Source organism: Mus caroli, chromosome X (genome assembly GCF_900094665.2).
Source record: "Mus caroli chromosome X, CAROLI_EIJ_v1.1, whole genome shotgun sequence".
In the NCBI taxonomy this organism is placed as follows: Eukaryota; Metazoa; Chordata; class Mammalia; order Rodentia; family Muridae; genus Mus; species Mus caroli.
This window is the reverse complement of record NC_034589.1, coordinates 13,591,972-13,603,851: the sequence shown is the minus strand read 5'-3', so window position 1 is coordinate 13,603,851 and position 11,880 is coordinate 13,591,972. Positions and strand designations below refer to the sequence as shown.

The following is an 11,880-nucleotide window of genomic DNA, read 5'->3' as shown; positions in this document are numbered from 1 at the left end:
AAAAAAAAAAAAGCCTGTTAGATAACCTTAAGGGCTTTTATTTTTTCATTTTCTAAGTATGATAATAGCTCTGAGGTTACAAGAGGGGTGAACTTACCAATTTTAAGTAATCTAAAGTTTCTAACCATGGTTAATATATATAACTACTCCCTAGGAAATGCATCCACTCTTTCTGCTATCAAATTTCATTCTTGGGTATGCAACCCTAAAGGGAAGCCCATGTGAAACTATGATTTGGGTCTTCCTGTGAGTTAACTGAGGTGACGTATGGTCACTGCTAATATCAACAGTCTTTCAGCCTATTTAGAATGGTATAACCACAAATTAATATGGAGGGCAAGGTCAAGAATATTCTAATGGAAGTAGATATGTAAGCCAGGCATGGGGTACACACCTGCAATCCCTGCACTTGGGAATCTGAGGCAGGAAGATTACAAGGTAGGCAAGGGCTACAGAACAAGAGTCTGTTTCAGATACAACTGCAAAAAGAAAACAATGCTAGGAAATTAAAGCTTATATCCTTTGTATCTATCCTAATCAGGACATACTAATTCAGGCTAGAATAAAGCTCAGTATTAAAATGTATGTTTAGAATGTACATGGCCTTGAATCCATCCCTGTAACTGAAAATTAAACATTAAAAATATAGATACATACTATTTCAGCTTTCTGGTGATTTGCTTTTCCTTGTGCTTCAATTTTAAATTTTCTATTTGGGCCACTGGGGGAGGCAGGGGGATAGGGGTTTGTGGAGGAGAAACTGGGAAATTTTATTTTGAAATGAAAATAAATTAAATAACCAATAAAAAAGAAAAAACCCTCTATTTCTTAAAAAAATCTTAAATTGAATATACTTCTTTACCCTACTACAAAATGATATTTGGTTCTGAGTTTCTAAATCCTGAGATTTTCATACACCACAGACAATGGAAGAATCAAAAGACACAAAAGCCTTGATATGTTGGTACTTACATCTACAAAGTTTAATCAGACATCGACTGAGCTATTCATCCAATGTAACTTTTCAAAATTTGCCACCCTATTAGATATTATAAACTATGCCTCACATAATCTTTTAAATAATAGTATCTAGAATGTCACATTTTTTAAAATTTTAACTGTGCTAATCAAAATATAGTTAGAAAACTCAATGATGGAGTGCGTTTAGAGCATGCCTGAGGCTCTGAGTCTGATCATCAGCATATATCTCCAACACACACACACACACACACACAGAGAGAGAGAGAGAGAGAGAGAGAGAGAGAGAGAGAGAGAGAGAGATTAAAAAGGCAAGTCTGGCAGTTTAAAAACAGCTCTGGAAGTGTATTATAAATCGATTGGAACTATTTAACTGCTTATGAATATAAACATTAACATGCAAAACTATGTATTACAAACAGGTTTTTATAGATACAGGACATATATGTGCCTATATACAAAGTAACATATAAGCATGTTAATCATTGATAAACTAGCTTAAAGTGACTTCTATCATACACAATATTATATTTATCTAGTTTTACATAATGTCCTAGGATGAGCACTGGTCTATAGCATAAGACAATGAGAGGTCTTTTTTTCTAGCCTAATTTTTGTCACCTATGAGCATCATGATCTTGAAAGTCACCCTACCTTTCTGGATCTTAAGTCAGTCAACCAACACACTTGGATACCCAAAATGAACCAGACACTATTTTAGGCACTAAAAGGGAAGTAACAGATACCTAAATAAACCATTTAAACAACCTGACCATGTGGTAAGAGCTGCTGGGAATATTTTAGAAATCCAGAGATGGGAAACATAGAGGACAACCCAAGGTCATAGAGGACAACGGTACAAAGTGAGAATGAAAAAAGTTGGAGTTTATTGGAAAGACTGGGAAAGAAAGACAGTACCAGACAAAGGTAACAGACTGAACAAGGTCAAATTTTTCAGTCATCAGGAATAAACTGGAAAGGGGCCTAGTATTTCCAGAAATACTGGAGTGAAACTAAATAATAAGGCAGGGGTCCTGGTATAAAGTTTGGAAGCTATCTATGAACAACAGAAGCCACGGAACAATTTAAATATGTTAAATTTACATTTCAGAACAATTAATAAGAATATGGGGGGTTGGAAAGATAGTTCTTTGGTTAAGAACACTTGCTGCGAGCCTTTAAACCCCGCACTCGGGAGGCAGAGGAAGACGGATTTCTGAGTCCGAGGCCAGCCTGGTCTACAAAGTGAGTTCCAGGACAGCCATGGCTATACAGAGAAACCCTGTCTCAAAAAACAAACAAACAAACAAAAAACCCAAAATAACAAAACAAAAAAACCCCACTTGCTGCTCTTCCAGATTTGAGTTTCGTTCTAGCACCCACATTAGATGGCTCATGACTATCTGTAACTCCACGCTCCAGGGGGTCTAATGGTCTCTCCTGCAGGCTTACATGTATACACAAAAATAAAATAGTTTAAAAGGAATATGGAAATCTGGAGTGTGAGTCTGAGAGGCTTAGCCAGAATGGGCTGAAGTAGTTAGAAGGAACGAGAAGGATGGGATAAATTTGAGAAATGTTGAGGAAATGGAATTAACAGGTGTGCTAAATAAAGCAGGAAGATGGTCAATTTGAAGCCAGCTTAGGCTATACAATGAGACCCTACCAAAATCAACAGCCAAATCAACAAAAGGCAAACATATCTAAGAAGCTAAAGTATTGCTCGATTGTATAGCACTTGCCTTGGCCCTTGGTTCTATTCCTTGCACTTCCAAATGAAGTAAACTAAAATATTAAATAAAATCTAAGGAATACTTTCTAACACTACTTCTCCTAATTACTTATAGGTAAAAACAAAAAAATTAAAATCTAAAAATACAGAATTGGGGAGATGGCATAGTTGGTAAAGCACAGGCACATCAAATATACAGGCTGTTGCAGGAAAATCTCCAGCTCAGGTCCAGCCTTTGTTAAATGGCAAGACCCTACCTCAAACAAACAAAACCAAAACAAAAGAGTTTCAGAAAAAAAATTCTTTTAAAAAGATAGTTCTAACATAGGGACCCGAGTTCAGTCACCAGCAGTTATATAAAAAGTTGGATGTTGTGGAATACACTTATCACCACAACAGCACTGCAGAGTCAAATGACAGGCAGAGCCCTATAGCTCACTGGCCCATTGCCTAGTATATGTGGAGAATCCCAGGACACTTGCTTGTCTCAAAAGACTGTAAGTGTGTGTGTGTGTGTGTGTGTGTGTGTGTGTGTGTGTGTGTGATGCCTAAGGAATGACACCTGAGAATGTTCTCTGGCTTCCAAAAGCACCGTGTATATACAAACAAAACAAAACAAAACACCAAAAAACAAAAAACAAAAACAAAAAACCAATAACAGATAAAACTAGAAATGAAGAAAACCTGAATCCACAACAAGTAAGCTTTAATTACACATCTAAACAAGATGTAAAATGCAAAAAGTAAAATTATTTGTCCATAAACACACACTAAATAAAATTGGGGGACTGGAGAGATAGCTCAGTAGTTAAGGGTGCTTGTTGCTCCTGCAGAGGACCCAGGTTTGATTCTCAGCATCCATATGTCACTCACTGCTGTCTATAACTCCAGTTCCAAGGAATCCATTGCTCTCCTTAGGTACCAAGAACGCATGTGGTATACAGGCATACATGCAAGCAAAACACATGCATACATAAAATAAACACATCTAAATTTTCTCTTAAAAATTAAAGCTAGGTGCGGTGACACACACCTGTAATATTAGCACTTAGAAGGCTGATTTAGAATAGTCTCAAATTTTGAGACTACCCTGAAAAAAAAAAGGCTCAGAAATTTTAAAATAGTAGATACTTTATAATCACGATCTAGAACTGCCATGGAATGTTAACTGTATTGCAATTAAATGCTAAAATAATACATAAGAGAAGTTAAAATCACAGATGTAATTAATAATTTAAACATTAAATATAATAAAGAACAACAAGGTCAAAACAAGTTTTAATAGACAAACTGTCAAGAATGATTAAGAAACAATACAATATAATGAATGAAAACAAGGATATGATTATAAACAGGTTTAAAGCAGAGTATAAGGTGCTGAGAGATGCTTAGTAGCCAAGAGCACTTATTGCTCTTGCAAACAACCTGGGTTTAGTTCCAGCACCCACATCAGACACCTCACAAATGCCTATAACTCCAGTTCCCAGACTTCCAATGCCCTCTTCTGTGGGTACTTGCATGCACATTGTGCACATGCATACACATAAAATTTACAAAATCAGTAAACTGCTAAAAAACAGAATATAGGCAACTATAGAGTCATTTTAGTCAATGAAATCTTGGTTACCCCAGAATATAACTCCTATAATGTGGGTTATACAGGTACTATATGAATAGTAACTAAATCTGATAATCAAGTACCTTTTTTGTTAGGTGTATGGGTGTTTTGCCTGCATATATGTGTCCATGGAGGCTAGAAGAGTGTATCAGATCTCCTTGGAACTAGAGTTATGGATAGTTGTGAGTCACCATGTGCTAGGAATCAAACTCGTGTCCTCAGAAGAACACCCAGTACTCTTAATGTGGAGCTATCTCTCCAAACCAATCACACAGTGTCTTGAAGAGAACTTGAAGCTTCTCCACATCCCACTCTCCACTCCATCTCCAATGAACTGAGAGTCTGATGCTGATCAAGAACAAAAGAGTAAAGCTTAGGAGCTAGCCCAGTAAGAGCACTTCACTTGTATATGGAAGGCCAGAGTTCAATTCCCAACACTGAAAAAAAAAAAATGGGAACAAATTGGCACTCAGGGACATTCAGTTAAGTCACACTTTAAGTTGACCAATTTCTGGCTAGGAAAATAAAAGAACTATAGTAGGCAGAGGCACTATTTCTGATAACTACTGTAGGTCTTTCTTTCCTTTATGTAAAGGGAGGCTGAGGCTGCTTTCCTCTGTGAAAAGCCATTACCAGGACGTGGGAATATAGTTATGGTGCAGGCAATGGGAGCTTGGTCTAGTTCCAGGCCTTAAAGTGAGAAAGAACATGAAAGGGTGGCTTAAGTCCATTCTGCATTAAATTTTAGGAGGAAAAAAAGTATTCTCTGATCATGTTCCACTTATCTTTTTGGCACTGATACATTAATCACAGTGGAAGTAGTTAGAGAAAAGTTGAATAGGTAAAGGGAAAAGACCACCAGGATTTGGCTGATTTCTACAAAGCTGAATGGGCAAGAGGAGCAAGGCATGTGTGGGTCTACACTCAAACAAATTAACACACACACACACACACACTACTAGGAGTTAAGATTTCTTGTTGCAAATACCGGCATAAAATCTATGGCTAAATCACTGAGCTGTTATTTTAATAGGTTTGAGTGTGCTGTGGACTTAATATTCGTATCTCCCCCCATTTTTAATGCTACTAGCGATTGAACCCTGGGCCTCGTGTATGCTAGGTAAGTACTCCACCACTGAGCTGTATCTCCAGCCAGTCTCCCCAAATTTCTACTTTGAAGCTCTAGCCTTCAATATGGTGATATTTGGAGGTGAAGCCTTTGGGAAGTAATTAGAGGCCTTCATAATGGGAATACTGACCTTGTAAGATGTGGGAAAAAGAGTGCTGAAGCCGGTGACTACATAAAGGAAAAGTCTTGAAAGGATACAGCAAAAAGACAGCTATCTAAAGCCAAGAAGACAGGCCCACTAGACAGAGATGCTAGAATGTGCTAGCATCTTGATCTTCTGAGTCTTGGGCTCTAGAACTCTGAAAACTAAACTTGCTCTGTAAGCCATCCAGAATGTGGCATTTTGTTATGGCGGCCTGGCCTAACTGGCTTCAACTAAAACGCCCTTCATCTCTATCTTTACCAGCACTTTTTGTGGGATTGAGGGACTTGACTGTGCTTACTTTCTGATGAAATCTTATGAAGTCACCAATCCTGTAGGATTAGAACTCTACACTTATGAACATTATGTAAGCTTTTTTCTTTCTTTAGTGGCTCTAACTTCAAATATAATCATAGAGGATTTAGGCCTTCAAAAATGTTTGACTAATACTCATAACAGCTTCTAATACTGAGGGATTCAATGTAATCTACTATTCTTAGTTTTTCCTAGACATTCCATTTTTACTGGCTTATGAGGATAAATTAATCCTGTAGCTAAAGATTCTATAGTTCGCTTTACAGTATAAAATTACTTGGATTGTCAATCACTATTCAAGGGAGAAATATAGGATATATGTTACTATATTTTCTTGGAAATTCCTAAAAGTTCTTCAAGTCAAAACTTAATAACTAATTTCTAGTTTAGAATAATTTTGTAAAAGTTACTAGTTCTTAAAATGTCTAAAATTACAAGCATAGATAGGTTATAGTCTAAAGTACTTTAACATACGAGCCTTGATGAAATGTACATAGTTTATATCTATATGTATTACCTATAGCCCACACTGGCCTCAAACTTGCTGCATTAGCAGGAGTTGGAATCAACAGTACTATTTAAGTATTATTTCCCTAACAGAAAACAGCAGTGAACATCTTAATTCTTTACTAGGCAGCAAGCAAATTTTCATTTAAATTTAATTTCTGTAGTTAACTTCAGTAATGATATCCTGAGATTTACTAATGGAATCTATTCACATTAATGGAAATCCAGTTTGTAAAAATAAAAAATATTTTTAAAAAGTAGCTTGTAGCAGATATGATTACTTAAGCTTTAAGGTATACATTAAATGTTTTCTCTAAATACATCTAATAAAATACATCTAATGAAGGGTTAGAGAGATGGCTCAGCCAGTAAGAGCACATAGTGTTCTTGCAGAGAACCTGTGTTCTCAGCACTCATGTCAGATGGCTCATAACTGTATGAGACTCCAGCTCCAGAGGATCTGATACCTGTTTCTGCTCTCTATAGGCATTGCTCTCATGTGTACAAACCCATACCAGATTTTCACATACATACATAACTGTAAAATAAAAAACTTAAATATATTTGTAATAAAATATCAAAATTAGAAATCGTTATTTGGGGGGGGAAATCAATTAGACTCAATAAAATCAGAGGTCCTTGGACCTTGAAGTTCAGAATACACATGGAGAGTGCTTGGCTTTCAGCCCTAGTTGAGCTCCCAACTGAATGCCTGTATCAACCTGACAGTCACCTTTGGGGTTAAGCCATCCTGAAGGTAATCCTGGAACCCCTACTCAAGTTGCCACAGTTGATACCATATAGAGACAACCCTGCTTAACCGTACACAAAGCGTATAGTATTGTCCTAAACAAAAGCAGTATTTGCCAGTGTTTTAAGGTATTAAGTTTTAGGATGGTTTAGTTCATGTCAAACGGCAACTAAATTACCTCACATACTTAGATGATGATGAAAATAGCATCTAGCTTCCTATCTACTACAGATACTTCTTTTTAGCAGGTCACCTATCTAAGCTCTGAAGGTTCTACACAGATATCAGTTCCCCATAAAGTCATCCTTTCTATTGATGAACAATTCTCGGAATTAAATTCTCCTATAAGCTGTGCTTGAAATGTCTCTGGAGATGACAATTACTATCTAAGGTCTCTTCTTCAGGGCAAGTCTTTGCCTTGCTAAATTGTGCAGAACTCTTTAGGACTAGCCAACTTTATAACTAAGAAGCTTGATATGCACAAATTGGCTGGTTTACCCAAAGTTGAACAACAGACAGTTGAATTTCTGATCTGAGGCTTTGGCTTTAATAAGCACTATTTTGAATAATCATGAGACAAATGTAGCAGATACAAGTGTGTTCTTCATATTCAAATCACAATTTTCATACCTAGGCCATCATTTGGGAAACTAATTCTTTTTTTTTTTTTTTCTTTTTAAGGAGTCAAGATCTCAGTCTCACAACGACCATACTCACACAGGGCAGCCTGAAACTCAGGAGGCTGGCCCTGTACTCAGAAGCACCAAGCCTCCCAAGTTGCTAGCACGATAGGCTTGCACCACCTTGCCCAGCCAGAGAAACTATTCTTCTTTCCATTATTGAGGAGTATTAGCATGAATAAGTGGAAGTGAAAACTCGCTTTGTGTGCCACTCATCCTCACCTCATTTTTGCCTCAGTATTTCCTGTTTTCACTCCAAAGGGCAAGGAAGATCTTGGAGGGCAGGAATAATAAGTTTGGCTCTTCCTTGGTGTTTGAATACATATACATTGAATAATTTGCTTAACTATTAAATACTGCATATAAATAATAAGAAAAGGCATTTTTTTTCTAAATGATTTAAACAGAGATCTTAGAATCCAAACTATTTCTCATTTCAGGGTAGTTTTTTTTTTTTTTTTTCTTTTTCAAAGTCAGCAGCAATGGAAAATGAATTCCTTTCACTGTTGACTGTAATATGTAAGTTGCCATGACACCACTTAGTCCTCAAACATTCTTTCTAATTGAGACAATTTCTCCTTGCTTCAGTCCCTTAAGGCTGACCCAATTACCCAACACAAAACCCAAAACCCATGGGGTACCCATCAACTCTGATTATACAACCTAAGGAAACTTTAAACACCACTTTTCCAATGGTAAGGAGACTACAGGCAACTCATTAAAAAAAAAAACAAAAACCTCTTACAGGTTGACTAATTGCTTGCTCTAACTTTAAACAGCACAGACTTAGACTCCATGATATTATGAAAACCTGAGACAAACCATTTCTGTTGCTACAGATACAATGTATCTCAGTTATTTCGGTAAGCTGTGTATTTATATTCAATTACTTGTAATGAAACACACACACACACACACACACACACACACACACACACAAAAGTTTCAAGAGATAGCAAGACCAGGCTCAGTAAAAGTACCATTGGAGGGCTAGGGGTATAGATCAGTGGTAGAGTGCCTGCCTAACATTCTGTGTTCTATTCCCAGCACCACAAAAAAGGTTTTAACTTTTATTATACCTATATAATATAGATATAATAATATATTATGGCATCTTGTGTATACTATGTATTATATAGAATATAATTATATATCTAGCTATTATATATATATTTATATATATATATATATATAGGCTTATTGTACATTTCTAATAACAGCTCTTACATCTCTACAACTATAGTACCTAGCAATGCTCTCAAAAAGGGTTCCTTTATTATTATTACACATACATGTCTATGTATGTTTAAGTATACATAAATACAACCTACTGAGTCTGGTTTTGCTGTTTGTATGAATATGGTTTCAAGGCTGACCTCTTTATTGAATAAAAATATTTTAAAACTATAAATGAAAAAAATTAATGTTCCCATTTACACCAGAAAGTTTAATGCGGCTCACATGGTGGGAGAGGCGACACTTAGATATTAGTATCCACTATGCTATTTTTCAATACTTTAACTTAGATAAAGAGCACAAGAAAAAGAAATCACAAAACACATTCATATGAAAGATCCCAACTATCAGGGTGTGGGAACCCAAGCCCATAATCTCAGTACTCAGTATGCTCAGGCAGGTAGATTGCCTGAAATCCAAGACCAGCCTAAGCTACATACCGTTTAACAGGCTAGCCAGAAGTACATATCAAAACATTGTCTCTAGCATAAGTTGGTGATGCATGCTTACAATTCAAGCAATCAAGAGATGGAGGCAGGGGAATCAGACAGATATTCAGGGCTATGCAGAGTTACATGAGACCTTGTCTCTAAATAAAACAAAAAAGATACTGTTGCAAAAATAACATAATAGCAAAACCAGAAGACCCCAATTAATCAGAACTTTGTAAGTAGAAGTTAGCAGAAAGACAATTATTATGGAACAGTGAACCACAGCCAACCAAGACTACTGAAAAGAAAAGCACACTTTTACTTTTAGCCTGACACTTCTAAACAAAATAAAACAAACAAAAACTCTCTCTGCAGCAGGAAGTTCAAGTTTAAAGAGCATTGTTTAGCTAGGGATGCCACTCAGTGGTAGAATGCTTGCCTAGCATGGCTCAATACCCAGCGCTGGGGAGAAAAAATTTAAACAGCATTATTAGAAATCCCAAGGCTTTTGAAAATGAGTACTTCAAAATCCTCCTACCAAATAATTTTGATGGGTACAATCTTCATATAAGACAGAAAATACACCACTTTCCTACATGACAAAATACTGCTATATAAGAGGAACAAAAGGCCACATGGCCTAAGAAAGGTTTCAGAGTCAAAGGCAAAAAGCTGAGCCTGAAAATTCCATCAGCATCTTCCATTTGTTAAAAGACAACATTTTGAAAATGTCATTTATATGAATGCCTAAATTCTGCTGGGGATTTGAAATGATGCAGGATGATTTGTCATACCAAACAAGGATGCAGGATGACTGGTTATAACAAAACAAGACTTACTATAAAGTACTTCTGGTCAAAGTTGTTGCACTAAGCAATAGTTAACTGTTCATGACACCCATTTAAAAGAACAAGCGTTCTTATTTTGTTTGAGAAACCAAACTAATTGATGTCTATTAAGTGTTTTACAAAGCAACTGCACTAAGAAGAAGTGAAGAACTATGTAGAAAGAGGAACCATTGTGAAATGTATGCCTAAGTAAGTGCGTTTTGTGCAAGATTAGGAGACTTTTTCAAACCTTTTGGGATATATATATATATATATATATACATATACATATATGTATATATATGTACATATATATACATATATGTATATATATGTGTATATATATACATATATATACATACATATATATATGGCGTTTTCATTCATATAAAGCTGCAATAGTAAACTACTTCCTGGTTTATGTTGGGTACTTTCACCTTACACAATACATTCCAAGACTGCCTCAATTTTCATTATTCTTTTCTCATAAATGGAAGACGACAATAAAGGTAGACATGAAACAGTCCATTTAATAACTGAGTAACACCAAGAGGCACCAAAAGCGATTTTCAGAGGAGAGCAGACAAAAGAGTAACAGCTTGAGAATACAAACCGCAGAAAAGATGAGAACCAGTCTTGTGTGTGTAATTCGACCACTGGACCAAACCCCTTTGGCCACCGCTGGTGAAATGAGCTGATTGGAGATTCAGCACCTTCCTGGCTCTTTCCCTCCCTGGAGTCCTTTCTAGAATCGGGAGTCAGGGTGCAGAGCCTACAGAGAGGCTCTGGGAGTCTAGTTAGGCTGACCACTAACTCTATGCCTCCTTTGGGCCCTTCACATCCCGCCCCCCAAAGTCGCGCGACTTCAGCTGCCTGTGCGCGCCAGTGAAAGCCAGTTGTGGGCCACCCGCCAAACTGCCCGCTTTCATCTGCTGCAAAGGGCAGCCGAGGAGGGCCCAAAGCAAGGGATCCCCAAAACATCACCTTCTCCCGCTGGTCCCAGCTGTACAGCTTGGGCTGCTCCTCCTCTCCCTCAGCCTTTTCACTCTTCCTCCTCTTAGTGAAGCAGCAGCCCATGGTGCGGCCTAAGGGTCTTGGTAGTGGACCCCACTCGCTCAGACACCTCTCAGAGGGTGGCGGGAAGCCAGGATGACTCGGCCAACAGCTCCCCGGACACCGCCCAGGGGAGCAGCCCGGCCGCCAGCAAGCCTCAGCACTCCCGCCAGGCCCAACACCCTTCTCCGCCCAACCCCCTAGGTCTCCGTGACGACCTATGGCAACCAATAAGCGGGCAGCAGCCTCTGAGCCAATCAAAGCCTCGCAAGCTGCTCTGCTCCTATGAGCTCAGGCCAAAGTATTCATTCACCAATCCTACGTCAGCGGGGGACTGGCCAGCTCAGGTGCTCTCACAGAGGGCCCGGTCCCCAGGTCGGTCCTACTCCACCCCCAGCTTCTCTCCTCTAGTGAACTAGGCTGGGCTAGCTGGCTGCTGTTTGATTAGGCTGAGTACCTTTTCCCGACCTGGTGCTCAAAT

The 11,880-nt window shown here is 37.9% G+C and overlaps 1 protein-coding gene across 2 annotated transcripts in view; it reads right to left on the bottom strand.

The window, feature by feature from the left end:
- Positions 1-11,672, bottom strand: part of Rp2 (RP2 activator of ARL3 GTPase) — a 39,673-nt gene extending 28,001 nt beyond the window's left edge. For both annotated transcript variants that reach the window (XM_021153057.1, XM_029473585.1), the window contains exon 1: positions 11,331-11,672. In XM_021153057.1, the coding sequence (XP_021008716.1) occupies positions 11,331-11,423 (93 nt within the window). In that variant the 5' untranslated portion in view covers positions 11,424-11,672. The remainder of the gene's footprint in view (positions 1-11,330) is intronic.
- Between the last annotated feature and the right edge of the window lie 208 nt (positions 11,673-11,880).